This window comes from Syngnathoides biaculeatus, chromosome 4 (genome assembly GCF_019802595.1).
Source record: "Syngnathoides biaculeatus isolate LvHL_M chromosome 4, ASM1980259v1, whole genome shotgun sequence".
Lineage (NCBI taxonomy): Eukaryota > Metazoa > Chordata > Actinopteri > Syngnathiformes > Syngnathidae > Syngnathoides > Syngnathoides biaculeatus.
Genome location: NC_084643.1, coordinates 25,971,146 through 25,998,585, shown reverse-complemented (window position 1 = coordinate 25,998,585; position 27,440 = coordinate 25,971,146). Strand labels below are relative to the sequence as shown.

General features: G+C 40.3%; 3 protein-coding genes across 6 annotated transcripts in view; 1 reads left to right on the top strand and 2 right to left on the bottom strand.

Annotated features, from left to right (window-relative positions):
- Positions 1-436, bottom strand: part of slc4a4a (solute carrier family 4 member 4a) — a 70,232-nt gene extending 69,796 nt beyond the window's left edge. Inside the window, exon 1 of the mRNA XM_061818602.1 lies at positions 301-436. The gene's annotated coding sequence lies outside the window, so the exon portion shown is untranslated. The remainder of the gene's footprint in view (positions 1-300) is intronic.
- Positions 423-17,167, top strand: rufy3 (RUN and FYVE domain containing 3). 4 transcript variants are annotated; one of them, XM_061818603.1, is made up of 18 exons: positions 424-923; positions 5,238-5,411; positions 5,647-5,764; positions 6,234-6,335; positions 7,142-7,265; positions 8,272-8,336; positions 8,426-8,491; positions 8,582-8,651; positions 9,489-9,581; positions 9,655-9,741; positions 10,687-10,854; positions 11,120-11,217; positions 12,973-13,092; positions 13,860-13,935; positions 14,013-14,089; positions 14,177-14,204; positions 15,057-15,134; positions 15,781-17,167. In XM_061818603.1, the coding sequence occupies exons 1-18, from the start codon at positions 659-661 to the stop codon at positions 15,925-15,927; spliced, it is 1,956 nt and encodes a 651-aa protein (XP_061674587.1). In that variant the 5' UTR covers positions 424-658; the 3' UTR covers positions 15,928-17,167. The 4 variants fall into 4 exon arrangements, with proteins under 4 accessions (XP_061674588.1, XP_061674587.1, XP_061674590.1 ...); XM_061818605.1 differs by lacking the exon at positions 424-923 and adding an exon at positions 3,845-4,037; XM_061818604.1 differs by lacking the exons at positions 12,973-13,092; positions 13,860-13,935; positions 14,013-14,089; ... (1 more) ...; positions 15,057-15,134; positions 15,781-17,167 and adding an exon at positions 11,367-11,734 and having other exon boundaries at positions 423-923.
- On the bottom strand, positions 16,761-26,615 carry grsf1 (G-rich RNA sequence binding factor 1). Its single transcript, XM_061818608.1, has 10 exons — positions 26,200-26,615; positions 23,428-23,569; positions 22,589-22,744; positions 21,604-21,738; positions 19,929-20,067; positions 19,123-19,256; positions 18,158-18,255; positions 17,953-18,088; positions 17,649-17,725; positions 16,761-17,555 (listed from the first exon to the last, which is right to left on the bottom strand). The coding sequence occupies exons 1-9, from the start codon at positions 26,395-26,397 to the stop codon at positions 17,673-17,675; spliced, it is 1,191 nt and encodes a 396-aa protein (XP_061674592.1). The 5' UTR covers positions 26,398-26,615; the 3' UTR covers positions 16,761-17,555; positions 17,649-17,672.
- Positions 26,616-27,440: the final 825 nt, after the last annotated feature.

The window sequence follows — 27,440 nt, the reverse complement described above, 5'->3', positions numbered from 1 at the left end:
ATGGACATTGAAGTTAATAATATTACATGTAGTTTTCCTAACATCTATTTTAAAATGTATATAAGCATGTCAGTTGAACTTTAAGTGCGAGCGGTTGTCTGTGTTTGTGCCCTGCGGTTTGCCTGGAAAACAGTCCAGGGTGTGCCCCGCCTTCTGCCCAGAGAAAACTGGGATAAACTGTAGTACCCCCAGACCTTTGTGAGGATAATCGGTTCAGATAATGAATGGATAATTGTGTATTTCATTATTCGTCTGCGAGTGAAGTGTATCGTAATCGCGTATTAATAACAAAGTACTTACTCCATTTGAAAAATAAACAGCACCACGGGCTCACAGGAAGTCCCATCGATTTGCTTCAGGACTCGGACAAGGCAGTGAGACATCTTCACTGAATGTCCAATCTCCGATGGCGTCCTGTGATGACGCGCAAAATTAGCATCAGATTAGCAAAAAGGAATGTAGACGTTTTGTCATCCGCGGCGCGAGGGCGAAAGGTGGACTGAATCGTGACTGAGTTTAGAGTGACATCGGCGGTCTTGCTGTGGACTGTGCACGGTAGCCAGCATTATGCGGGTCCGAGGCTAACCGCGACCTTGCTAAATAGCCGCTGGTCACATGAATTTGGTCTGACCGGAGAGTGTCGCTTCTTTATTCGGGGATGGCCGACAGGGATTTACCTACGGCGGGGCGTCCTCCGCGGTCCCCTTCTTCCTCCTCCGGCTCTCCGGATGAGAACGGACATCGTAACCGCGACGACAGCCCGGACGAGACGCTCTCGCCTACCTCGGTGATTTACTTCAAGGAGGCTTTGAGCTCAGTCAATGTGAGGTTTGGGAAACCTGGCGGCTCCCCCACGTCCCTCACCCCGCCGCAACCCCATAAGTATGACTTCCACATCGAGAGGATCGATTCGAAGAGGAAAAGTTAGTGCTTTCTATACTTGTTACCATTTTATGATTGCACATGTCAGTGCAAGTTAGCCTCGCTTTTTGCATTGTTGATATCGGTCACAAGACTGTGAGTGAATGACATATGCTAGCTTGCTTGCAAGCAAAGTAAATAGCTGTTGAAATGAAAAAGAAAAAAATGCTGACTTTTACTCGTGTTTATATGTCACACAAAAGGATAAAATGAGATAATGTCGTAGCTAATACACTAGAGGCTAATGTCAACAAGTTTGGTTGATCACGTGACTGTCCCGTGTTGGACTTCCTGTTTGTCAGTATGGATGCCCCCCTCAATTTTCTCAACAAATTCAGGACTTAGTCTTTATCACCTTGTTTATAAATCACATTTTCTCAGTTTCCACGCACAAACATTGGTGCAGTTATTTTAATAAGAAAATACACCCCCTTTATTTTACTTTATGAAAACAGCAATGTCAATGGATTGCAAAGAATTACAAATCAAAACATTGAATAATTATGTCATGCTTAACTTTCTTGTGGAGCTTCTTCTGGTTTATGTGCGTGCCTTGGCCCACAGCGGGGAATATAATACCAAAATAATTTATCCTAAAAGCCAGTGAAAACTGCTCAGTAGATGGAGTGATTCCCAAACAGTGTGACGGGGTACATTAGTGTGCCGCGGGAAGTTATCCAATTTTACGTAATTACTAAAAAAACAATTTTTTTCCAAGAAATAATGTATCTTTATTCAACTATTTATGCCAGTGAGCCACAATGACAGACAGAACAAAAAATTCCTCTTCTACTAGATGGCAGGGATTACATACAGTAATGAATCTCTCCATTTTTGGTGACATTTGGTGTGCCATGGGATTTTTCAATTGTAAAATATGTGCCTTGGCTCTATAAAGGTTGGAAATCACTGCTATAGAGGATAAACAATATACTGTATGCCTATGAGTATTGCAATGTTCTATGTCCCCCCCCCCCAAAAGATCTCTCTGATACTGTACATTATACAGTTATGTTCAGGAATGGCATAATTAAACAGAGTACTGACCACATCTGCTAATGAATGAATGCCATTTATTGTAATTATACGACTATACAACGAAACTGGAGAGCCTCTCATGAGTCAGTGCATGCATAAAATCAATGTAAGGATAAAATTAATAAATACAAATAAATAAAAATACATGTGTAAAACAGAGTGCATAAAAACCATGACTTAAGATGTCAAGATCAGTGTGCCTTTGCATTTGTGGCTAGAGGAAAGATGAGCGTTCAAGGTGGTAATAGCTCTCAGAAAAAAAAATGTTTTGTAGTCTATTGGTCGTTGCTTCTGCGGAAATTTTACCCCTCAAATTGAATGATTAAAAACTGTAATACTCAGTATTTGGTTCAGTTTTGTTAAAAAAAAAGACTTGGCAAATTATTTTAGGAAAGTGATGATAAAACTGCTGTCAGATGAAGCAAACACATTTTTACAAATTTCTGAAACCAACAGTTATGTATTCCAATAAATTAAATTGGGCCCACCCTCCACACTGAGCAGCAGCAGAATGAAATGTCCACATTCAGAACCAAAGCGACAACATTCTATTCGAAAAGGACATTCATGCACAGCAGAATGTGGAGCAAAAAAAAATCCTCACTTCTAATGGGGTATATTCCCAAATTTTTTTTATTGGTGGAAAACAAGGAAGTGACACATCAGAGCAAATGTCTTCATATTCTTCTTCTGCCTTGCCACCAAATTGAGGAAATAGGATTGAGTCAAGGCTATTTGGGGGGGACTAGATTGAGCCTTGCCACGAATACTGAGGATCTGCAAATAATTGACGGCCCTTCCTTAAAGGGGTTTGTACTTGTTTAGAGAGAGATGCCAGAAATTAGGGCAGAGCATTGGAAAAAAAGCATCATAGAAGAACACCCACACTGCTATTCCTTTTGGATTTTTTATTTATTTACATGTCCAAATTAACTTTACATCTTTTGCCATATACATAATTTTTAGGGATGTCAGTTAAATGGTGTAGAACAGTACAAGCTCCATCCATCCATCCATTTAGCTCATATAGTGATTATCGGTTGTTCACTACTTTTCAAGCTACAATGTGAGGTACACTGAGGACACGATATAGGGGCAAACCAATCCGCACAACACATTCAACCAGAATAACAAAATAGAAAATTCATGGTATATAGCAGTGGTGTCTTGGGTTTTTAAGTGACAATATGGTACGCTACAATTTTTGGGGAAGGAGCTGGAGTGAATTATTAGCATTTTAATACAGTTTAGTGGGAAAAAGTTGAGATATGACTTGTGTTTCAAGCTACAAGCATGGTCACAGAAGGAAATAACTCGTATCTGAAGGCATCGCTTTATACTATCGGGTAGGGAGTGAGACGAGAGAAAAAACACACTCTTGACAGGCTGTCATTGTTTACCCCATTCCTGCTGATTGGCTTTTTAGATATCCCGAACTGGGAACTCCTGTGCTTCTCGCTAGCATCCTTGGCATTAGTTTGGCTTCACTGGGGACCACCATTATCCCCACCCCCCTTTCTCTCCCTCCCTCTTGCACCATCTGCTCACGTGACGCTTCACTGGCTGATACCCAGCCCTCCTCCACCACAGCGATCAGCCATCTTGGTCAACACCCAGTGTGTATCCAGCCGCCGCCAGCCCCAATCAGACTTCGGAGGAGGGTGGTGGGCGATTGTTTTTTTTTCTTTTCCCTTTCCCTTTTATATCCCTCGCCTGCACAAAAGGCGAGAAGAGGGAGGAAAGGGGCTAGAGGGGTGAGGAAGCGCAGCACCTCAGCAAGTCGCAGGAAGGAGGAGCGAGCCACCTGCTATAGACATCCTTTTCATCCCCTCACTGGGAGCAAGCACACCGCCTATTTGGTGTTTTTGCCGAGTCATCATCACCACCACCGGCTGCCATCATGTCGGATCTGACTCCCCAGAGCGAGACGCCGACGCCCACCACCGACAAGATCACACAGGCCGCCCGGGAGACCATTTATCTGTGCAACTTCCGCGTGTCTGTAGACGGCGAGTGGCTGTGCCTACGAGAGCTCAACGACATCTCCCTCACGCCAGACCCCGAGCCGGCCCATGAAGGTAGGATTCACGGTGGGGTTGCCAAGCAGGACCTCCATCATCCCTCTGGCAGAAAGAGCGGGTTTGGGATGGTGCTGCCACGGATTTGACGGCACGGGCTATGTAACTTGACGATATGTCATTTAGCCGCTGCTGTAAAAAAAATGGCCATGACGCTGCAGTTAAGGATGCGCCACTTTTTTATTGACTGGCTAATTCATCATGTCAGGCCTCCCCGTCCCATAAATTCCTTATTTAATCCTGAGTAAATTTTGTTCATAAATCAAGGCCGCATTGTTGCTATGATTCAGAGCAGGCAATTGTCTCTTTTGTTGTTGTTGTTTTGTCATTTAAACATTTTCACAGTACATCACAAAAAAAAAAGTGGACATGGTTTAATAAAGGGACGAGTTTGCAGTGTTAAAACTGCTATCAATATCTGGATGTAGCCTCACTTCACTCACCTCCCCTGAGTTGCTGACCAAAGCCACGCCCCTCAATAACATGCACAAGCATGATTATCACTATTGTACAAGCAACAACTTTGTAAAGATGATAATTAGTCACAAAATGCATATCCAGCTGTCCGACTGTGCAGAGTGTATGCATTTACATGTATATTTTCAAGCTCACACTCGGTTGAACGTGTTTTTTCTGTTCATTCACAATGGAGTTAAACCCCCAAAGTGGAATGCTTTGGTTCTATTGCATATTTCAAAGCAAATTTTGCAGTATTATAAAGCGAATGTATCCATTCCTGTGTCATGCTGTGGTCATCATAACACGTTCATGAAGTACACAGGTATGATCTACATGTTTTAAGTAAATATTAGAGCTGTCATAGAAGTGTAAATACAATTGTTCTCAACACTGGTGTAATAAACAGCAGCACAGTGGACTAAAAAGTACTGTAGCACATTTCAGAGGCGTCAAGTATTTGTACTTATTTGAAGTACGAATCTGGGGTATGTATACTTTACTGGAGAATTGCATTTCCACCATAATTTTGACTTTTACTCCTTACATTTTGGTGAAAATATCTGCACTTTCTACTCCTTACACTTCGTCTACTACCTTTATCCATATCATTTTAGATTGTGTTCATGCTGCCTTGTTGTCATTCACAATCAAAAAGACTACCGATTAAAACTACTTGCTGTTTTTTTATTATTATTATTATTATTATTAAAATGTTCTTAATTCATTCTGTGTTTAATGTAGATCCCAAGGACCCCATCACCATTGAGAGGCTCAACCTGATGAACATGGCCAAGCTGAGCATCAAAGGTCTGATCGAGTCAGCGCTCAACCTGGGACGCACGCTGGACTCGGACTACGCGCCCCTGCAGCAGTTTTTCGTGGTCATGGAGCACTGCCTCAAACACGGCTTGAAAAGTAACGTCAATGGCACGCTGTCATAATCCGTATCCATACATGATTCTTTACTGTTTGTACGTGAATGTTATAGTTATATAGGCTTCTTTCTGTGGAAAAACAAACACAACACCGTCTTTCTACATCCCGTTTGCGGGTCAAAAATTCAAATAATAATAGTTGTTATGCAGTATTCACGGCATGTTCCAAAAGAGAGTGATACGTTTTTGCTGACGTCACGTCTGTGCCTCATCAGCCAAAAAGACTTTTCTGGGCCAGAACAAGTCGTTCTGGGGGGCCTTAGAGCTGGTGGAGAAGCTGACGCCCGAAGCTGGGGAGATCACCGCCAGCGTCAAAGACCTGCCTGGCCTCAAGTTAGTTGAAATTCACCCATCCTGTCTCAAACATTCCGCTTTTATACGTAATTTAAGAGTGAATCCAATTTCTGTAGAAAAGGTGTTTGTGGATACTGAAGCTAAACTAAAATGCGGTGGAAGTAATTCAGTTGGGGGAAATTAAATTCTGAGACCCGAAGTGAGAATGGTTTGAATTTGGGAAGAAATGTGGAAGGAAAAGGTAAATATTTAAAATGTTATAGTGAAAATGTTAGAATTTGGGGAATTTTAGCAGTGGTTCCGTGTACAGTAGTTGGGATGGTTTAAATGGGTCGAGAAATGTGCAAAGGGGGGGTGGGATGTTAAATATTTCAAATATGCTTTGATGAATTCATTTTATCTGAAAATGTCAGAATTTAAAAAGTGACATGAATGAATGATTAAAACTTGTGAAATAATGATAATAGAAGCATTCACACAATAATAACCAAAGAATTTGGAACGCCAGGACGCCTTTGGGACGAGGCCGCGCTTGGTTACGACTTGCATTGATGCAGAAGAAGCTGTCCGACTACATGAAGACCATCATCAACAGAAAGGACCTGCTCAGGTTTGTGACATTTTATCCTTTACCGTCATACTCTTAGAAAGAAAGAAAAAAACCCTTATTATTATTTCATTTTATAATACTGTATTTTCATGACCATAAGGCACATCGTATTAAAAGGCGCAGTCTCCATTGCTGGTGGTAACCAGAAGAACAACCATGTACTCCCCCCCCCCCCCCCCTACAACCGGGGCAAGCAGGTCACCAGTAACCACGCCATCCTCACCCACAGTGTCAGACCAAACCAAAATCCTTACATCACAGTAAACAGAACAGCACAACAAGCAGACAATAAAACAACCCTAACCATGAGCGAAGAAATCATTGACACAAAACATGCACTTCAAGGTTCACTTCCAGCTTTTGGAACAACAGCAGTTACGTTAGCCCAAGCGTCCACAATCCATTCACAAGTTGTGGTCTAACTCGCCCGGCACTGCTGTGTTCACCATCTGTCATCCATCGCTCACACACTGCTCATAACTTCACTTTGTACACCATTGTTTACACCAATGTCCAGCGAATGAAGTCGCTTCATCAAGCCTCCCGGAGTGATAGCAAGCTCGGAGTTCATTTGCTGCATTTGTTTTTTAACGGCGGTTGTTTGTTCTTTGATCATTAATCCATTGCTCGAGTTGCCCTTCCAACTCGGGCCACCTCCCCCTGTTTCCGTGGAAACTCAGCTTTCTTTTCTTGATTTAGCGGAGCTCGTTTTCCTGCTACCTCAACTTTAGCACCATAAATTCATTGATCTTCAATTTTCTTGTGGCTGCTTGATTCCCATATTTCTTTTTTTTTTTTATGTGCAGTGAATTCTACGAGCCCAACGCTCTGATGATGGAGGAGGAGGGAGCCGTCATCGCCGGACTCCTCGTAGGGCTCAACGTCATTGACGCCAACCTGTGCATGAAAGGAGAAGACCTGGACTCCCAGGTTGGTCCGCTTTAAACACCACAGATTGCTGCGGGACATTTTGGCTTAATGTGCAGTAATTTAAAGAGAAAGCTCCTCAAGTGGCCGAGTGCTTGGATGTCCAAAATGCACCTGAACACATCTTTATAATACCGGAATTAACCTGGAATGAAGCTGTCTGTTTTCCATTTATTTTCAACACAACAGAGTACAGTGGTACTCTGATAGATAATGAAAAAAAAATCTTGGAATTTAAAATTTTCCAAGGCCCAACAGAATGAATATACAATTACAGAGTACAGTCACAAAGTACAACTTAATGGATGCAAATACAGTTTTTATTTACATAAACCAAACCATAAGATCAGGCTTCAAGGAAAGCCTTTTAATTTGAGAATCTCCATCAATACAAATTGTCAAGGCCAGGGACAGCTCCATTGTTCTGCTTGATCATAGCTCAGTTGTGGTTGCTCCTGGCATTTTTAATACAGTTTAGGTGTTGTCCCTTTTGAGAAATAATTGCGCAAAGGAATCACATTGTGCAGTGTTTAGGCCATTTTTTTCTGCAGTTTTTTTCCCCCCTTTAAATGGGTGAACAGATTAGATATACTGCGTTACCTTAGCGCAAACACATCTCTGCTGCAGTCTTGACATATGACTTCTTGTTTAACATCAAATGCCATGAATCGAAATGTGCAGGAATACTCATGAGCCCTTTTTACGGCATGAGATCCTCACGATGATGATCGTCATCTCCAGTTTGTGCTGAACTTTCTTCTCTCCACGAGTCGCTCTCGTCAATCCGCAAAGTAACTGTGGCTCCCGCTGCCGGCTGTGCTCTCCGACGCTTGCTTGTAATTGCATTACTTGGAAAATCATATTTTTCCTAATATTTCACCATTTTTCCATGTGATTTCATTGTGGGTTTTTTTGTTTTGTTTTTGTTTTCAGTGTGGCCCTCAAACTCTTTGGTTCAGTTGCAGCGTGGTTTCAGTGATCAGTGGTTCTTCTTGAATTTGTTCTGCAGGTTGGTGTGATTGATTTCTCAATGTACTTAAAAGATGGCGGCCACAGCAGCAAGAGTGCAGAAGGGTGAGCGTCATTTCTTTCTGAATATTTTCATAATAAGGGTCATTATCCTTTCCCAAAAATAAGTGTTGATGTTGTTTTGTGTCAATTAGCGACGGTCAGATCACTGCGATACTCGATCAGAAGAATTACGTGGAGGAGCTTAACAGACACTTAAGGTTTGCCATGCTGCATGATGCTCATCTAATGAAACAAAACTTAAGTATATAATGAAGGTAAATGTGCGTCTTGTTTTGTGTTTTGTGTAGCGCCTCAGTAAATAACCTCCAGGCCAAAGTGGACGCGCTGGAGAAGTCCAACACGAAGCTCACAGAAGAGGTTTGAGACACGTTTGTGAAAGGGATTTACTGTATTCTTGTTCCTGCTCCACATAGACCAATGTAGATTTTAAATATAATCTACCCATTAATGTATCTGTCACTATATTAAGGATTGAGATTCAAATTCCTAGCCTAAACTTTCCCTGAGGAGACAATGTGTTCAAAGGAGTTTACACTATTTTTAGCACTATTATATACAGCTCTATGTAAATAGAGATAATTGTTTGTTTTTTTCTTGAACAATAATTTTGAGGCTGATTTCTTTATCTTGAAACAAAATACTGGATTTTGTTTGTCTTTTAAAAAAAAATTACATTTTATTTATTTTTTTAAAATCCTGTTTTTCTTTATAAAAAAAAATCTCGTTCAGAAAAATTCTTGGTTTTGTGAAGCATTTTTCACAACACTTTTTTCTTCAACAAAAAGGAAAGCTTTAATAAAAATGTTTTTTAAAAATATTTGCCGTTTTTTTTATAAATCATTTTTTGTTGGGGTAAAAAAGTGCATCTTTTAAGGGAGGATTCTTGGAAACACTTGAATTTTGTTGACTGCATTTTATTCTAGATTTTTGTTTCTTTGAGAAAATGTTTTGTTTAATGAAAACACTTGCTTCATTTTGTTTTTTGTTTTGGGGGGAAAAAGGTATTTTATTTAGCGCTATCCTAATTTTGTTTTATTAAAGACAAATAAAAAATGAAATCCACTTTCACTTAATTGTCAAGTGTCAAAATGACACTAGAGGAGTCAAGAAGACTGACTCATTCTCATCTAAAAATTTTGTTCGAGTTTTCTCTTGTATATGTGGTTGTATATATTATATTGTTCATTTGTGTAGCTGGCAGTGGCCAACAACAGGATCATCACACTACAGGAAGATGTGGAGCGGGTGAAAGAGGAAAGCTCTTTTCAATTGGAGTCCAACAGGAAGGTGAATTGTCATCTCATCTTGTTTAGGGTATTCTTTCCCTGCCTTGTTTTCATGCACTTTTGTGACATTTTAGGCTCTGAGAAGTGACTCGGCGGCAGCAGATGGACCAGTGCTCGGTGAAACACGAAAGCAGCTCAAGGAGGAGACACTCCTTCGATTGGTGAGCTACCTCCTGCATGGAACTGCTCTTCAGGTTTCGAGCTTGGTGTGGCCAAAGTATGCCCCGTGGCCCACCTACAACCAGTGTTTCTTTAATGTAACCCTAAAAGCATTTTCGTGATCAAGAGTATTGATTTTTTTTGTTAATTTATTTCACTAAATAAGTGGTTGAATTTCCACGTGTAATACACAGCTGCACAATAGACCCCAAAAATTAGGAAAACCCTTCTTCCTACATATAATGTGCACCAAGGGTATCACTAGGTTTTATGGATTGGGATGGATCTTAGACCCCAGCAGTGCCGTCGCACTTCTGTAATATTTTGTAGATGGGGGGTGGGGAGGTGGTTGCTGATGTTTTGAGAAATCTTTTTCTGATAGAATAAGCAAGGAAACAATAATCTTGTCTTTGTGGGGGTTTTTTTATAAAAAGAAAGAAGTTTTTGCAAATAGAAAGACAGTCGAGAAAGGAACCTGCATCTCCTTCGTGCCTCTCCCCGTTCCTGAAGAGCACAGAAGAAGAAACGCGCAGTTAAACTAAAATGGGAGGGAGATGAAGGAAGACAGAAAGAGACACCTTTTCACAGTTATCTTATCTTGGAGAGAAGAGGGGGGCTGGTTGAGGTACTCAGCACATTTGGAAAAAAAGGAGATTGAAGTAATGAAATCACACAAACTATGGGATAGTTTATGTAATAAAATAGATTATATTTTGTTATGAACTGATCTCCTTAAAACACGAGTTGTGGAGGATACTGTGGTGGTGGGGTAACTCCATTTACTCTGTGTTTGCATACAACCTTTTTTTTTTTTTTTTTTTTTTTAAAGGGCTACCTGGCCCACTGGTCCCGTTCTTAAAATCAAGTGTGGCCCTCCACTACTAAAGTTTGCCCACCACTAGTCTGGCATACCGCATTATGTACAGCTTTGGCTTTTCCTCGGGCAGGACGTGGAGAAGGAGCTGGAGGTGCAGATCGGCATGAAACAGGAGATGGAGCTGTCCATGAAGATGCTGGAGAAGGACGTGTGCGAGAAGCAGGACGCGCTGGTCGAACTCCGACAGCAACTGGATGACCTGCGTGTCATTAACCAGCAGCTCAGTCACAAGTCGCAGGTACACACTGCGTTCACTTGCCAGGCCAGGTGAAGTACAATCAATTGGTTTCTTTTGTAGTCATTTATCCCATAACATAATTTTTTGTAAATATTACAGTTAAAAGGTTGGCACGGTGGTTTACTTGTGGTGATGATGATCGATACACTCGCGGTGTCACATCGAAACTAAAATTATCACACCACAGCACACAGAATCAGAAATACTGTACTTTATTTTTTTTTTTTTTTTAAATCTGACAGCCAAATGGTCTGTTCTTTTCCAGAGCGCTGACGCTAGCTCCAAGCAGAAGACCGACGCCATGGCTCGTCTGGAGGACAAAATTAGTCAGATGTCAGCCACCGTCAAACAGCTGGAGACCAGGTGAGTGCCTCCAACCTGCACCTTTTCACCACCATTGTTGGATCTTTTTATTCAAAACTTTCCTGTCTCCCCCCTTCGCCACCTCTTGCTTTTTTTTTCTATCACCTTTTTTGGTTTTTATTTTCTTAATTTAATAACCATACGATTAGTGAGAAACATTTGGTGAAGCAGGCCCGGAACCTTAACACAGCGGCGGGGAAGCTCCTCCAGCTACATCAGTAGCCTGATGCTAACGCGCTAGCATAGAAATAACCAAACTAGGGAGCGCCTCATATTTCTTTCAACCGGCTTTGCTTAGCGCGGACTCAATGCATCTTTTATGGAAAACCTTGTGTTCTCCCATCCGCTTCGTGCTTCTTGTCAGACTTGTTCATGAGCGCTCCCCTTTATATGGGGGTGGCGGTCCAAAGAAGTTGAGTGGGAGAATGTGGATTCATTTCTGGATTTTAGAGCTGTATGTCAACATTCGTCCTTGTAACCATTAGGCTAATAAAACATTCGACCAAAAACAAGTTCACTTTTGGGCATACCCGCTTGCTTTTTAGTTGGGTTGTTCTTGTGTGAATGCCTATAGCCATAGTACCGGTAGGTAACTTTTGTTGCTTGCCTCCCCCCACCACAAACCTCACAACCCAGGTGCAAAAACTGTACTACAACCAGGCTTTACACAATCAGGATTTTTGGGGCTGATCACTGATCCGATCACAGGCTGGAGCAATGTGTCTATTTACTTGTTCATTTATTGTATGTACTAAGGTTAGGGTTACAACGCGGCGTAAAAGTCTTGTGCAAAGCCAATCAATGATACCATTGATCAAATCTGAGAATTATGGCATGAAAGCCGATTAGCCGATCAGTACAAAATGCTAATTATCGTCCGATACCGATGAAGGCGATCAGATCGTTGTAAAGTCTAATAACAACAAAGGAACAAAGCCGTTGCTTCAATATGAGTTGCCAAGTTGCCAAACTCAAGCCTGGGAGCAAGATCTGGCCCGCCATATGATTTTATGTGGCTCTTGAAGGCAAAATACCCCGTCAACTTCCATTATTCTTGTTAAAATCTGTACCAAAATTTCCAATTGTCATATCATAAATGATAATGTTGATATTGTAAGCATTTTTGTGTTACCAAACATAGAGTATAGTTGAGAAACTTATTACCCTTGATTTCTGATTCTAAACTATTTCATAAATGTTATGTGTAAATACAGTATAAGGCGATTAAAAAGATTTTCATGCTTTCACAGTCATAACGGCCTTCCCACCCCAAAAATGAGTTTAACACCCCTGATGTATGCAATGCATGTTATGGCTACATGCCTACAGACTACAGAATTTTAAGCCTAAAATTGGCACAATTCGCTATTAGCTAAAAACTACATCTGTAAAAAAAAAAAAAAAAAAAAAGCAAAATATATAAGCACAAAAAAACCTTGAAAAATAGTTATTTTTAAATATTAAAATTCTATATACTTTTTTGTACTGTGTAAATTTTGGTTTGTCATTCATATAAACAAGGAAAACATCAATTTTCAAAAGATTCCACATTTTCCTTAAAATTCCCAAATTAATGGAAAAATTTTGCAAATGTACCTCTATTATTAGGCTTTGCTATTTTTATTTTCAGTTTCACATTCTACTACTCTGGATTGGATTCTCTGCCTTCCTTTTATTTATATTTAGTTTATTTTTTCAATAGTTGTTTTTGCATCCCACCATTACCATTTACACATGCAAAAAAAAAAAATAAAGATGTAAGCAGGCTGAGCGGGAAAAGGAGGCTGCACTGGAGGCCAATCGCCTCTTCAAGCGCGAGTTTGGGGACAAGATCGAGAGCCTGGAGGTGGAGCTGGAGCAGCTCCGGAAACACAGGTAACCCCCAAAATTTAACACAAAGATACCAAGTTTGGGTTTTCCCACTTGGAAATATTTGGAACAATGCCCTTTTGCCAGTTTATGTTTGTAACTCACAATACTTTTATTTGAATTCACCTTTCCCCATGGGAATTGTTCAAAAGGCCATTGAATCCATTCCGGTCACCCCAGAAAAACTGCAATAAATAACACTGTCCAGTATTATCCTTTTTAAAATCATCAATCAGAAATATAAGAATTAAATCAAATGTAAAGAACTTTAGTGTGTGCATAATGATTTCATGCTGTGATTCAACGGGCCTTGTTCTGCTACATGCCCCTTGACGAGCAAAGGGCCAGTATAATACACACAGACAATTTGTACTGTACTCTACCTTTTAGCCCACAAAAAAGTACAAAAACTGTACATTAATATGGGTGCATATGGCCATAAAATGTGGCTCAATGTAACAACCAGCTATTGCAGACGACTCGCCCCCCCCCTCCCCGAACTCGCCTCTATTAGTCTCTTATATCAAGGTTTAACTGTATAGTGCATTTTATACACGAGGTAACCTATTTAACTGTGCAGAAAAATAAGACTGATAACTAAAATTTATTTTAAAAACAATTCAAGACAAAAAAAAATACAAGAATTATAAGCATGAGGAATTGTTTTTCAGCTAAATGCTGTCAGGTAAAATTAAGTCAGTGCTTGCTGATCCGAGGACTACGGGTGGTTTTATTTAAAGACAATTTGGGGTCCAATAAATATTTTTTCCAAGGTTCAACCTGGAGGTGGAGCTTAGGAGGGAGCAAGAGCGCCACCTAGCCAGCACACACCCCAAGGACCTCCTCCAAGTACATGCATTAAAATAACCACTATAAATCTCGGGTGTTATCTAGCAAGGCTTGTTAATGAGACTTTCATGTTGTAGCCTCAGTCGGGATCCCCAGCGATGATGAAAGACGACCAAGTAACATCAGAAGACAAAAGCAGCCCAAACTCCAGCTTGTACGTCCGCACTTTCAACAACATGCCAGCTCTTTTGAAGCACGTTTTCAACTACATGAATATTCCTCTTATTTGTATCTCCTTAAGGTCCCTCTGCCCATCTGATGATGAAGAGGTAAGGAGCTTTTTCTGAACAATAAGAAGGCAGGGGATGTGTTTACATGCTACCTACATAAGTGCGGAAAAGGGTTCCACGAGCACAGTAGTTTTCAAACCTTTTGGGGTGTCCCCCCCCCCTTTTTTTTTTTTTTTTTTCAAGAGCTTAATGAACTCCACCCCCACTTGAAATGTTCTCCAACAGGGGAGTTGCGTTGAAAATTGTAAACCGTGGCTTAGGGGTGAAAACAATCCGCACTGCCCCATCATGGCCCTCAAGTTTGAAAACCACTGGGTTAGCATCTGCTTGTAAAAAGTTAATTTTTATATGGAATTGGTAACTTCAAAGAAATAATTGATTCTATATGTTTAATTCTATGTGCATCAGCTTTTATTTATACATCTTAAAAATTTTAATTTTTATCATTTGTATTTAACTTGCAATTTCAAATGGATTTTAGATACTTGAATTTTATTTAGAATTTTTAGATTTAAAAAATAAGGTAATATGTAATTATAAAATGTATTTGATTCATATATGAAATGTACCTTTTGATTATTGAACTTTTTTTTAAACAAGATTATGCACTTTTTTCTACTAAACACTTTTCTACATTTTGTACTTTTATTTTTAATTTTTATTAAGTATTAAGTTTTTCTCTCTTACTGCCAAAGAATAAGCAAAACACATACGTGGACTTATCAGTCCATACATGTTCACCGAAATGTGGCGAGATTTTGCTAGAATTTTTTTTTTTGCACACGCCCCCTTTGGGTGACATGACCTAATTTGAAATAATGAATGAATATATGGTGATAAGTAGGTGCAAGTAGAGATGTTCCATTCATATGCATGTTTGTTCATGCCCAGGATGATTCTTTTGTGAACATTAGTGAAGCTTCCATGTGCAGCATGTGCGAGCAGGAAGACTCCCTTCTCAGGACAAAGGTACTGCTGTGAGAATCCGGCAAAGGAACTGAACTTTACTAAGTGAAGAAAATTACAACTGGCTGATGTATCACAAGTCTATGATTCCAATTCATCGCATAGCTCGGAAGGAATTTTTTTTTCTTTTTGAATAAGTGTCCCATAAAAACATTTTTGCTGATTTAAAACCATGTATCTTCCCCGAAAAAAAAAATAAAAATTGTATCCCTTTGACAAAAAAAAAATGTTGAAAAGTATGTCTCTCCAGAAAATAAAGAAAAGTTCACATTTTTTTTCAAACAAATTTGAAAAAAAACCCATGGCTTTTATATACTGTTAATTAGGGGACTAAAATGTGTTAGCGACTTCCTTTATCGGGGAAAAAAAATCTGGAAATTCTTCCCAAAAATCTAGGATTGGCATATGCCCAAATGTTTTTCTGAAATTAAAAAAAAAAAAATACTGTAAAAACATTTTTACCCCCCTGCCAAAAAAAAAACAGAGTAGGAAAAAAGTGATGCTTTGTATTAAAGCAAAAACTATGGTGTTTTCAATCATTCTTTGGATGAACAGCACAGCTAAATATGTTGGGGTTCTGGACATTAAAACTAACAAAAAATAATTCACCAAATCTCCTTTGCCAATTCCTTTTTTCAAAATGTTTCAGAAACAGTGCAAGAACTGCAGCGGTGTGTTCTGCGAGGGCTGTGTGTCCAATGAGCTGCCGCTACCGTCATCCATCTTGCCCGAGGTGGTGTGCACCACCTGCTACGCACTCTTACTTCAGCAGTATGCTTCCACATCGCCAGCATAAAAACAAATGCTGTCTTACCATAACTACATCTGCAGCATGCACTTTTCGCATTACACTCCAAAGGATCTCATCACGGACACTTTCAGTGAACCCCCATTTATCCTGGGGTATATGCTGTGGACCCGCCTTCGACAGGTGGAAGGCCACATAATAGTGAGACCATATCCATTTTTCCAAACAAAAGAGTATTAACCATTGTTTAACACCAAAGTATTCAACCAAACCATATTATTTTGACGAACAAAAGTCTTGAGAGAAATTTTCTAGATTTGCAGTAATTAACCAAACAAGTGATCCTTCAAAACGCAAAAAGCAGCAACACATACAATTATTCTGTCTCCATTTGTTATGTTGCATTTCTACCAGTAGAAGTCAATGCTGTCAAGCGTGATGTGGTACTACATTGAAGGCACATACAACTCTAAATTCAGATTTGCCAGTAGTAGTACCTCTACTTGTGAAATTAATTTGTTGCAGAAGTCGTTTCATAATGTGAATTTTTCCCCAAGTAGAAGTGCCTTTTACATGTAAATAGCCTAATTCGTGCCAAATCACGACACCCCCTAGATACAAGATACAGGATGTCCATCATGGTTAAAGATTGGCGTGCCTCCTAGCTAATGGAATGCCATGAAGATGCTACAGTGATAGCCAAGGGTAGAGCATTTCTACTGCGCCATACAAACCAAGATACAGGATATTTACGTTGGGTGGAATTTGGGGGCTGCGAACCCAGTGCCTATGGTTTCCTTACAATATTTTTCTGAGGAGGTGTTTCGTGACTCAAATTTTTATTAGAGACATTTGTAAGGAGATGTACCACTGTATAGTGTAAAAACACATTTGAAAAAAAAAAAAAACGTCACTAAGAAATGTGCAATACAGTATTGCTGGGGCATGAATAACGTAGCAAAGAGTCACTGTATCCGCCCTCCCCCCCAAAAAAGTGCCATTTTGTCTAGTCATTGGGACATTTCACCTGGTTGTCAAATGGAAACAAGACTGTTTTAATGATGTAAGGCAAACTTACAATCTTTTAATCTCTATTTTTTCGATTTTAAAAAAATGAACACATCTGCTTGAAATAAAGGCAAATAATCCACAAAGTTTGCTCATGTCTTCATGTTTGGAGCACTTTTACAAACAAGTCAAAATCATTTCAAGTTGCTGAATGTTATCTTTTTGTTGAGAAAATAATATCACAGAAATGCTTCAATAATAAATTGATGTTTTTAAACCCTGTTGACTGGTTTATTTATAAAGTGCTTCCAATGGCATGGAATCAAAGCTTTGTGCAACTCCTATAGACTAGATACTTTTCTCTTTTGGTATGAAAACCTATCAAATCATGTCAACAAGCAAAATGATGCATATCCAAATGTTTTTGTTTGTTTTTTTTTTTAATGGGGGAACTCAGATTTTATTTCAACAACATAACTTAATTTATTCTTGCATTGTATTTTTTTAATCTGACAAATTAGTTGTTTTCTTTGAAGCTGCTTTGTTGAGAAGCACGTATAAAATGTTGAATTTTAAACATTCTATTCAAATGCAAAACAAAGGAGATGTCCATGTTTTTATACCAGCAGAAGTTTATTGTTGAATTCCTCTTGAATAAAGACTGTAATCTGTGTGTCAGCACAAAGGAAAAAAATGGGTGAAAATAACTTGTGATCAAGTGGGAAGTGTAAAATGCAAAAGAATTAAGGATTAAGAGTTACCTGATGTTGAAGGTCTTTTGATTTTCAACTCTGGTTGTCAGGTACTGAATTGAGGAACAACTCAATGTATCTTTCACCTAAAAATCAACGATCAAGCACGTGACAGCTTTTAGTTGTATACATGAAAAAAATATCAGTCCGTGAAATACGCTCAACCCCCATTGAGCGTGGTTCCACACTGTAACCCACAGTAGAGAACAGAGACCACTAAAAGAAAACATTTTCGCCATAGTTTTACACAATTACACGTATCACAGGTGGGCCACGGGTTTAGTGTATTGGAATATCGCGTGCAAATGTTCACCTATGTACATTCTGTCCTTGGACATGGCCACCACAGCGTCCTTATGGCAGGCAAAGTAAACGTCGGCCTCGCCACTCGGCCTGCCGTCAGGTCCCAGGTCCAGGCGGATCCTGGACACCACCAGAGGGGCAAAGAACTGGAGCACGCCAAAGTAGATTTTTAATGATCCAGTATAGTATTCAGAATAAATCAGTGATGTCACTACCTTAACAATGTCCTCTCCAGAGATGTGGAAGGGAAGTCCTCTCAAGTGGATGTGATGGGACAGGTTGGTGAATTTAGGGTTAGGAAATGAAGCAGCAGCTATAAGAAGAAAAACAACGCTGTTAAGCTGTTTTGGCAAGTTGCAGGTTGTCACGTTTTTTTTGTTCGGGATTTATAAATCTAGGTTTGGGACATTAAAGAATGTTCATTCTGCTTTTGAAAAAATGTGAGTCATGTTTTCTGTCAATTTAGAGTTTGAATAAACTGACGCCTTGAGACACAAGTCCCTTGACTCTTGAGTTCTACGTCTTGAAATACGAGTCAAAATCTGAGTCACATGTGCTTCATGACCGAACCACTAGATGGCAGCAGTAAACTAGGACAACATCAGTTGGTGGCTGCTTTGCTAACCACCACCAATCTCCTAAGAACACCGAAGGACAAGACTTAAAGTACCCTTTATTTTGTGCCTGTATTTCCTCTGTGGCCAGGTGATGTGGAGAGCAAACATTATTACTGTTATCAAACATTACAGTATTGTTAAGTGCAATTTTCTTTGTGGAAAACAAGCATAAAAAATGAATTTGAGGTGCTTTGGGGGGGTGGAATGGATAAATTGCATTTCTAATGATTTCAATACGGAAATGTGACTTTAGATTCAAGTATTTGGAGATACAAGTATGGTCACGGAAGGAATTTAACTCATCCTCATCTTCAAGGAATCACTGTCGTAACTTTTCCGTTAAATTCAATTAATTACAATTGAAGACCCTGTAAAGTTATTTTTGGGTTTTGTCGCTAAACAATTTGAAAACAAATGTTGGAAAATAGGTGGTAAGAACGTGCAAAGACTAGCTTCCCTGCTGTGTAGCCACTCACAGAAGTCCCAAGTGCGTAACTTTGTTATCATGAGCATAAATATTTTAAATACACAGAGGACCGATAGACCAAATTTAGAAGTGTCACCTGGCCTGGCAGGTGTGGCGGCCGTGAGTCCGGGGCCGAATCTCTTCCTGGTCGTTGTGTCGTTTACACCCTGAGAGGAACTCCTCCAGCCTGAGTGAATCTCTTGACTACTACTGGGAAACACTTCAATGTATCTGTCAAAAGAAGAGGGAGAAAATACAAGAGGGTTCACGTCAAATTTCCATGCAGTGAACCCGTACTATATGGCGCTGCATCATTCAACTTTCATTACACAAAACAATAGGGTTCCCCCGCATATTCGCAATTTATAGATATTATATTCACTGAAAAACCCAGCTAAAAACCCAGTATTTTCTGCTTCAGTGCTCAGGCCAAAACGTCAATATTGCTTTTGCTTTCCTCCACAAATAGAGGTTAACTCGACAATGTTCACTTCTTGTTCGCAGTATGCACTGTTTGTATGTGTTGCTCCGCTGTGTTCAATTAGCATTGTTTGATAGCTAATTTTGGTTAGCATATCTTTGGTGTCTTTGTTTTGTCTTAGTGGTACGTGCAAACGAGTTTAACCCGTTCCGTGCCACGCTTGTCACGCCGCAAAAACACATCACATAATTGAATAGGAGGTCAAGAATGAATCTGTTTTTGTATTTCATGCCTCAATTCAATGAACTGTGACGCTCCTTTTAGTGCGTCTGCCTTGGCCATCAGGGGGCAGTGTAATGCAGTCCTATAGACACAAATGCATTGGAGTTACCACTACTCTTCGTGACTGAGTAAATTTGTCTTTTTTTCCATAAGATTAGATGTCTGCATTATTATACTGTCTGTCTGCAAAAATATCTGACCTGTTTCCAATGAGCTCTCTGTCTCTCTGGAGAGCTTCATCGGCTGCTTCCTGTGAGGAAAACCACACAAAAGCCTCCCCAGACCTTCTCCCTCTGCTATTTATCACCATAGTGATGCCTTTCTCCATGATCTCCAAACCTAAAACAAACACACAAACACACACGCGAGCTTTATGTACAGCATGTGCCTAAGAGCATGGAAGAATTGACCCCTCCGTGGATATTGCGCAATCCGCATCACTGACCAATCAGAGGCCAGAGATCTGGAAAATCTCAGACTCAAATCTCAGACAACGCTGGATGGTCCAGTATAGCTTCTGTTAGCGTTTTATCGCGTATTTGGGTTCTTTAACAATGGATATGGTTAAGAGGTGTAGTCACAGACTTTATAATAGTGACGACAGGTATCCTGAAAGGCTAGTTGGTGGAGTTCAATTCGTACCCTTTCCAAAACCGAAGACCCAGTACAAAAAATGTCTTTGATGGATCAAACTTTGTGTAAGACCGCATCATCAACTGAATCCATCTAAAATCAACCGGAACAGAAGACAGAGTACAAAAAATGTCTTTGATGGATAAAACTTTGAGGAAGACTGCATGATCAACTGAATCCATCAACCGGAACAGATATGTTTGCACAAAGGTAAGTCCTATATTTGATTTTCAATAGATGTCTTATATAAATGAATTAGCAGTTCTTCGCTTGCATAATATAGCTACGTGTGAATGATTGACACACTTGATCTGTGTTGAGCGATATTTTGCGATGATCCGACTGCACAAACGTGTGCCTTTGTCCGCGGCTACGCTAAACCGGACTGTGTTAGCACGAAGGTATGCCCTATATTTGATTTTCAATACATGTCTCATATCAATGAATTAGCAGTTCTTCGCTTGCATAATATAGCTACGTGTGAATGATTGTCACACTTGATCTGTGTTGAGCGATATTTTGCGATGATCTGACTTCACAAACGTGTCCCATTGTTCGCGGCTAATTAGCTAAGCTAAACCGGACTAGCAGTCCTAAAAACCTTCGACGTGCACCGAGACACCAAGACTGAAGGAAGGATGTTTGAGGACACTAAAGTAGTGATTGTCGTACTCGGTCGGGACTTACCTAGGTTCGGCAGTAATTCAAGAATAATTATTGAGGGGAGCGCGTGACGTTACACAAAGAAAACGAGAGAAACAACTCGTAAATCAAGCCTCGCCTTCTTTTCCTTCATACGGTGGTTCACAAATGGCTATACAGATTCTGCACACAAGTGTGATATGTAACACGAAAATAGGAAACTGTCAATGACGAATTCGTCTTTGGGTTATAATATATTATATTATGTGGCTTCTCGGACTTCCTCTGACTCTGGAAAGATCTCGCGCTAATATCAATGGTTTCTCCGTCGATATGCATGTAAATACCATTGAAATACCGCTCGCTGAAATACTTGAAGCCCTGCTGTATGCTTTTCAATGATATTTCACTGTTAGCTAAGAATGCGAGTGAGAAATCAGCCGGGAAATCGGACAGTTTCGCTCTATTCCTTTCTTGCTGCGCCGATATTTTTGCTAATTGTTTGTCTGACATCAGCGCACGTGGCGTGACGTCACTTCAGGAGGCGTGGTTAAGTGCCCTGTATGGAGGGGTCAATTGATTAGGTACACCATACTGTACCAGAGAAGAAGTGCACAATGTCATCCTCAGTGCATGTGAAGGGGAGACCCCGGAGTCGAACCACACGGGTATCGGCAGGAAACAATGCCGCTTTCTTCAGGATGCCGTCGGCGTCCCTGTTTGTCACCTCATACACTGTGAAAGAAGAGGAAAAGCCCACCTTGAGAAATTAGGTACAACGGTACTATTATCATTTCTGTCATGATTTTAAATCAGGATAGCTGCAGGATGAAGGAGTCCTCATTTATAAGCGGGTTTTATTGTTGCAATAATTGCCTCAATTGGATGAATGGACAGATTTTTTGACTGCACTGCAATGCAAAAATGTTAAGAAAGAAAGGTTTAATTTTTAAATGTTGCTTTAAATGTTTGATTTTATTTTTTATCTATTGTAGTTGTACTGACTGGATACATGTTTTAACTTTTATCAATTACAAATGCAATATATATTTTTTTTTTAAAAAGGAATGACTGAATTTTATACTATCATTTTAACTTAATAGCAATTGGGAATTTATTTCTAATTTTTATTTACATGTGTTTTTACAATACAATAGAGGCAGACTGGATGTCTTTTTGAGTACAGTGAACAGTGAGATAAAAATTCAAATAGAGTAAATGAAAATAAGCATACATTCTTTTTTACGATAATCTTAATTTTTAAATAAAATAAAATCATGAATGGAGGCATTAATAAATAAAGTAAAGTAAAATAAATAAAGAAAATAGTATTTACATAATGTGGCATACCACTTATAGCACTCAAAGACACTTTACAATTGCACACATATTATTCATTCACTCTATAGTCACATCCTGATAGTGGAAAGCTTGTTTACCCCAAGCTAGGTTGCCATTCTGCATCTTTGGCCCTGCAGACCGCCACCAAACATACAACCACATTCATTCATAGGCGATGTGGTTAAGTGTGTTGTCCAAGGATATCATCTTGAAATATGATTTTCTCAGGTGAAGAAGCTCATACCTTCCACGTAGCGAGGGCCCAGGTACTGACGGTGCTTCTCAAGCGCTTTGCTGACATCCTCTTCATGCTCCATCTCCACGAAGGCGCGCCCCGACGGCCTCCCCTGGTGGTCCACAGTCAGGTGCACACCCGACGTGCCGTCGCGGATACGACATTCTGGAGACACAATCTTGAATTGCATTTCCTGTTCATCAGCCATCATCACACTTCAGAAGGGGATTTTTTTTTTTTTTTTTTTTACAAGTACTAAACTGAATATCACATTTTCCTTCAAATTGTATTGAATGATATTCTAGTATCTTCAAACAGGTTCCAGCAGAGCATCTAATGTGCTCTAGTAGACTCAGACGTGGAACTCCATTTATTTGTTGACAAAAATATCGCACAACAAGATTATAGCCAACCAATTCGAGACACTTATTCAATAACACCCATGTCACTCACCAGGTCAAAAACCCACCTTTTAAAGCCAAACCCATTCAAAGTCACAGATACTAAAGGAAACCTTGGGGATGGCAACCTCAAAAAAAAAAAAGAAGAACAATACATGCACCTCATATTCATGTTAGAGTGTTTAATCATACAAATCAATCTTTATCTGGTTATTCCTTGATTATTAAATGGAATAAAAGTAGAATACTCAATTGAAAAAATATTCAACGTTTGCAACTTGCAGTCCTAATTTAGAACAACAGATGCCAGCTCAACTCTTTGGGAGAACATATTTTTAAAGAAAAGATTTAACATGTTTGGTTATTGCAGTATTTAAATAAAGGTGCACCTCTTCCTCAATCTGGACCAGGAAAAACTCTGGCTGAGAGAGTCAGTTTTGCTCTCACCTGAAAAGAAGTGCACGAGGTCCTGGGCCGTGCATGACCAAGGAAGGCCTTTCACCTGCACAATGTACACCTCCTTCGTCTCGGTGGGCATCGTGTCAGACTGGTAGGGTGGAAGAGGAGGATATTTTTCCTCACATGGCGCCTGAGAGATACAAAATAATGAATAGCCAAAAGAGGAAAATGTTTTCACACTCTCTACTTCATGACAAGTGAAGATACTTGTGTAGCAACAAACTTAAGCATTGGTTAAACACATTTACTAAAGGAAAACTGAAAAAGCAAAAGACAGAAATGTAGTTAAGCATAATATTAAAAACTATTTTCTTTATGTCAGTTTAAAACAATACCTACTTTGATAACTTAGCACACAGTTTTCAGTGTTTCAGCCAATACAACTCAAAAAGATGTGGGAGGGATTACAACACATCACAAACTAAAACAGCAAGAACAAGACGTGTGCCGGAAACACAAGACGCCTCGCTGGCATCTTAACGAATCCATTTCTTTGCCTGTTTTGAGATGGACAGATCAAACCCAGGCTCATCACAACCAGTTCCCATCAGCAGTACACTGATGCTTCAAGACCATGTAGTGAGAGGTCTCCTCAGGACTGTAAAGACCAGGAAAGCTGCTGGCCCAGACAAAGTGCGGGGGAAAGTACTGAAGGCCTGTACTGATCAGCTGATGGGTGATGGGTGATTTAATGAAAATCTTCAACAGATCCTTGCAACAATCAGCCATTCCCTCCTGCCTGAAATCTGCAACAATCATCTCCATCCCAAAAAAAATCAGCCATTGACTCTATAAATGATTACAGGCCTAGTGCACTCACACCTGTGATCATGAAGTGCTTTGAGAGGCTGGTTGCACGCCACATAAGGGGCTCACTTCCTCCCTCACTCGACTCCTACCAGTTTGCCTACAGAGGAAACCGGTGCACCGAGGATGCTATCAAAACAGCTCTCCACACTGCACTGAGCCACCTGGAATGCCAAGGGAACTCCGTCAGGATGCTTTTCATTGACTTTAGCCTTTAATAAGATCATCCCAGGCATTTTGGTTGACAAACTCTCCCTCCTTGGACTATCTCCTTCCATCTGCTGCAGGATTAAAGACTTCCTTACAAACCATTCCTAGTCTGTCAGACTTGCCCTACACCTCTCTTCCTCAATCACCCTCAGCACCGGGTCCCCCCAAGGCTGTGTACTCAGCCCTCTGCTAAACTCTCTGTACACATATAACAGCATACCAGCCCATCCAACTCCATTATCAAGTTTGCTGATACCACCGTGATCTGGCTCATCACAAAAGGAGATGAGTCTGCCTACAGAGAAGAGATTGGAAAATTGTCAAAGTGGTGTTCTGCAAACAACCTCACACTGAACACCACAAAGATGAAGGAAATCATCCCGGACTTCCGGAAGTACGGGGTCGACCCGGTCCCACTGTTCATCAATGGGGACTGTGTGGAGAGGGTCCACTCTTTCAAATTTCTGGGAGTCTACATCACAGAAAAAACTCACCTAGACTGTAAATACCACCGTGGTGCTGAAAAAGGCCCAGCAACACTACATTTCCTGAGAGAGCTCAGGAAGGACAACTTGGAAGCTAAGTTGCGGCAGGCTTTCTACAGAACCACCGTGGACAGCATACTCAATACTGCATCACAGCGTGGTATGCTGGATGCACAGCAGTGGACAGGAACGCTCTCCAAAGAGTGGTCAACAGTGCCCAGAAGATCACTGGCTGCTCTCCCTAGAGGACATTGCCAACTCCCAATATTACAGCAGAGCCACTAATATTGTAAAGAATTCTTCACATCCTGGTCGTCACCTGTTTAACCTGCTGCCCTCTGGCAAGCGGTACAGGTCCCACAAAACACAGACAACCAGATTCAAAGACATTTTTTTCCCCAGAGCCACCAACTCCTTGAACTCAAAAGCACTGAACATAACAGTAATGTAATGGAATGGAATATTATGCAACTGCACGTTTGTGCATTTATTTATTGATTTAATCAATAACTGTGCCTTGATGTATTTTATCTGTTGTTTTAACATGATGTTCTTCTATTATTAAATTATGCACCTTGTGGAGAAGCACTCATCAATTCATTGTATGCACAGCATAAAACGACATTTAAGGCTTTTGATTTATTGATTGATTGATTGATTGATTAATTTAAAACGTCTACACACTAAGTAGTTTACACCTTCCCCCATTCTATCAATTTAAAATGGTGGGTGTAAAACAGGATGCTAAGAAAGAAGTCTGGGCAAGGATCAGGAAAGAGTAGGCAACTGCCAGGGGCCCGGAGATTTTAACTGGCTTCCAAACATTTTATAAACCGGATTAATAAAGTTTTCTTCAACATAAACCACATATTATTACTTTAATCTTAAAAACGCTTAATCTATCAATGTGGTTTCGAATGCTCCCCCTCGCTTCTGCACTTACTTCTACATGCTCTTATGCTCTTGTGCAGACGAGATTCATGAAAACCAAACTTGTAGATGAAAAGGAGACATTGGGAGGAAAGCAGGTTTCAAGGTCTCCACTGTGACACCAAATGTACATAATGTTCAACACCAGGAACAATCGGACACTTGCCAGTTTCAGCAGCATTGCTGTCGTCAGCCGAGGATGCTGTTCTTTTATTTGATGATAAAGATCAATATTTAAGATATCTGAAGGGTCCACATGACTGGGTGTACCGTGGCCCACCATTTATACGAGCCTAAAAAAAGGGGAAAAAAAGCGATGCCAACTAACCTCGCTGCACAAACTACGCTGGGTGATCCTCGCGACGGGGGGGCACTGGAGACGACACAATCCCCAAAGAGGGGATGCTGTCCAGGTCGAGGAGGTCCAAATGGGCCGATGAATGAGCGCACACCTTGCGCTCGTCTGGTGACTCCGAGCCACACATCGCTGGAGTAACGTCAATACTGACCGGCTGCTAGCACTCATGCTAGCTTCAACTCAGAACGAGTTTAGGAGTTTGAAACCAACTCGAGTATGTTAAAAAAAATAATGATAAAGGGTACTAAAAACGCATTTATGTAATTATGAATGGGAATTGTGACGTTAAAAGTGCTCACGTGAGGCAATGTGTCAAGGACAACGCACGCTCCGTTTCAGAGGTAAACGGTGAAATATTCCGGATATCCGGTCTGAAGTTCAAAATGAAAATAATTAAATCGGCATGTTCATAAAAGCTAGTTCTCCTTACTAGCATTTTATAACCTCGCAAGGCTTTGAATATTTATCAAAATATAATTCGGTTCAGCACGCTCTCTTAATTCAATAGAGAATTACTAGGTGTATATACTTTTATTGTGAATTTGCAATACGGCTATTTAACAAGAACAGCTCAAGTGTCCACCGCCACCTGTGGGCCTGGATGCTCGGAGAAACTCTTGTACTCAGGAGGGTCGCGGGAGTGGGGCACGAGGCAGTGTTACGCCCTGAACTGGTTGCCAGCCAATCGTAGAGCACACAGAGACAGACAACAGGCGCACTCACAGACACGCGTCGGAGCAATTAAGAGTCTCCAATCAATGCAAGTTTTTGGGATGTGGGTGCCTATGAAAAACCCACGCACGCGCGGGGAGAACATGCAAACTCCACACAGGCGGGGCCGGTCAGACAGTCAATTATTTAACAGCACATTAATTGTCATATAAATCCTCAACAAATAGTAAAGTCTGATGCTTAAAACTCAGCTGGGTCGGCTGGTCAGGAAACAAAGTACAAGACAAAAGCCAACTTCTGTATTTTTTTTAAACCTCCAGTCCCCACCCTTATTTTCAATTCTGTTTTATTTATTTTTGGTTCTGCACTTGAAACGTTTTGTCAGTCTCGCGTCCTGAAAGGAAGAGAACACAAATGTCAGACATAGTAAACTATTTCTACTACTAAACTTCTAAAATCCAACAAGTAGCGTGATGATAATAACAATACCGGTAAAAAAAATAAAATAAAATAAAATAAAATGTTTTACTGGGCTGCTT

Excerpts from the sequence above, each read along its gene's own strand:
- grsf1 (XM_061818608.1), bottom strand. The coding sequence starts at position 26,397 with ATGAGTGCTAGCAGCCGGTCAGTATTGACGTTACTCCAGCGATGTGTG. Across the intron at positions 21,739-22,588 it reads GGGCCCTCGCTACGTGGAAG|TGTATGAGGTGACAAACAGG; the intron begins GTATGAGCTTCT and ends CTTCTTTCACAG. Across the intron at positions 17,726-17,952 it reads CAAGGACAGAATGTACATAG|GTGAAAGATACATTGAGTTG; the intron begins GTGAACATTTGC and ends GTTGATTTTTAG.
- rufy3 (XM_061818603.1), top strand. The coding sequence starts at position 659 with ATGGCCGACAGGGATTTACCTACGGCGGGGCGTCCTCCGCGGTCCCCT. Across the intron at positions 6,336-7,141 it reads AACAGAAAGGACCTGCTCAG|TGAATTCTACGAGCCCAACG; the intron begins GTTTGTGACATT and ends TTTTATGTGCAG. Across the intron at positions 13,093-13,859 it reads GAGCAGCTCCGGAAACACAG|GTTCAACCTGGAGGTGGAGC; the intron begins GTAACCCCCAAA and ends ATTTTTTCCAAG.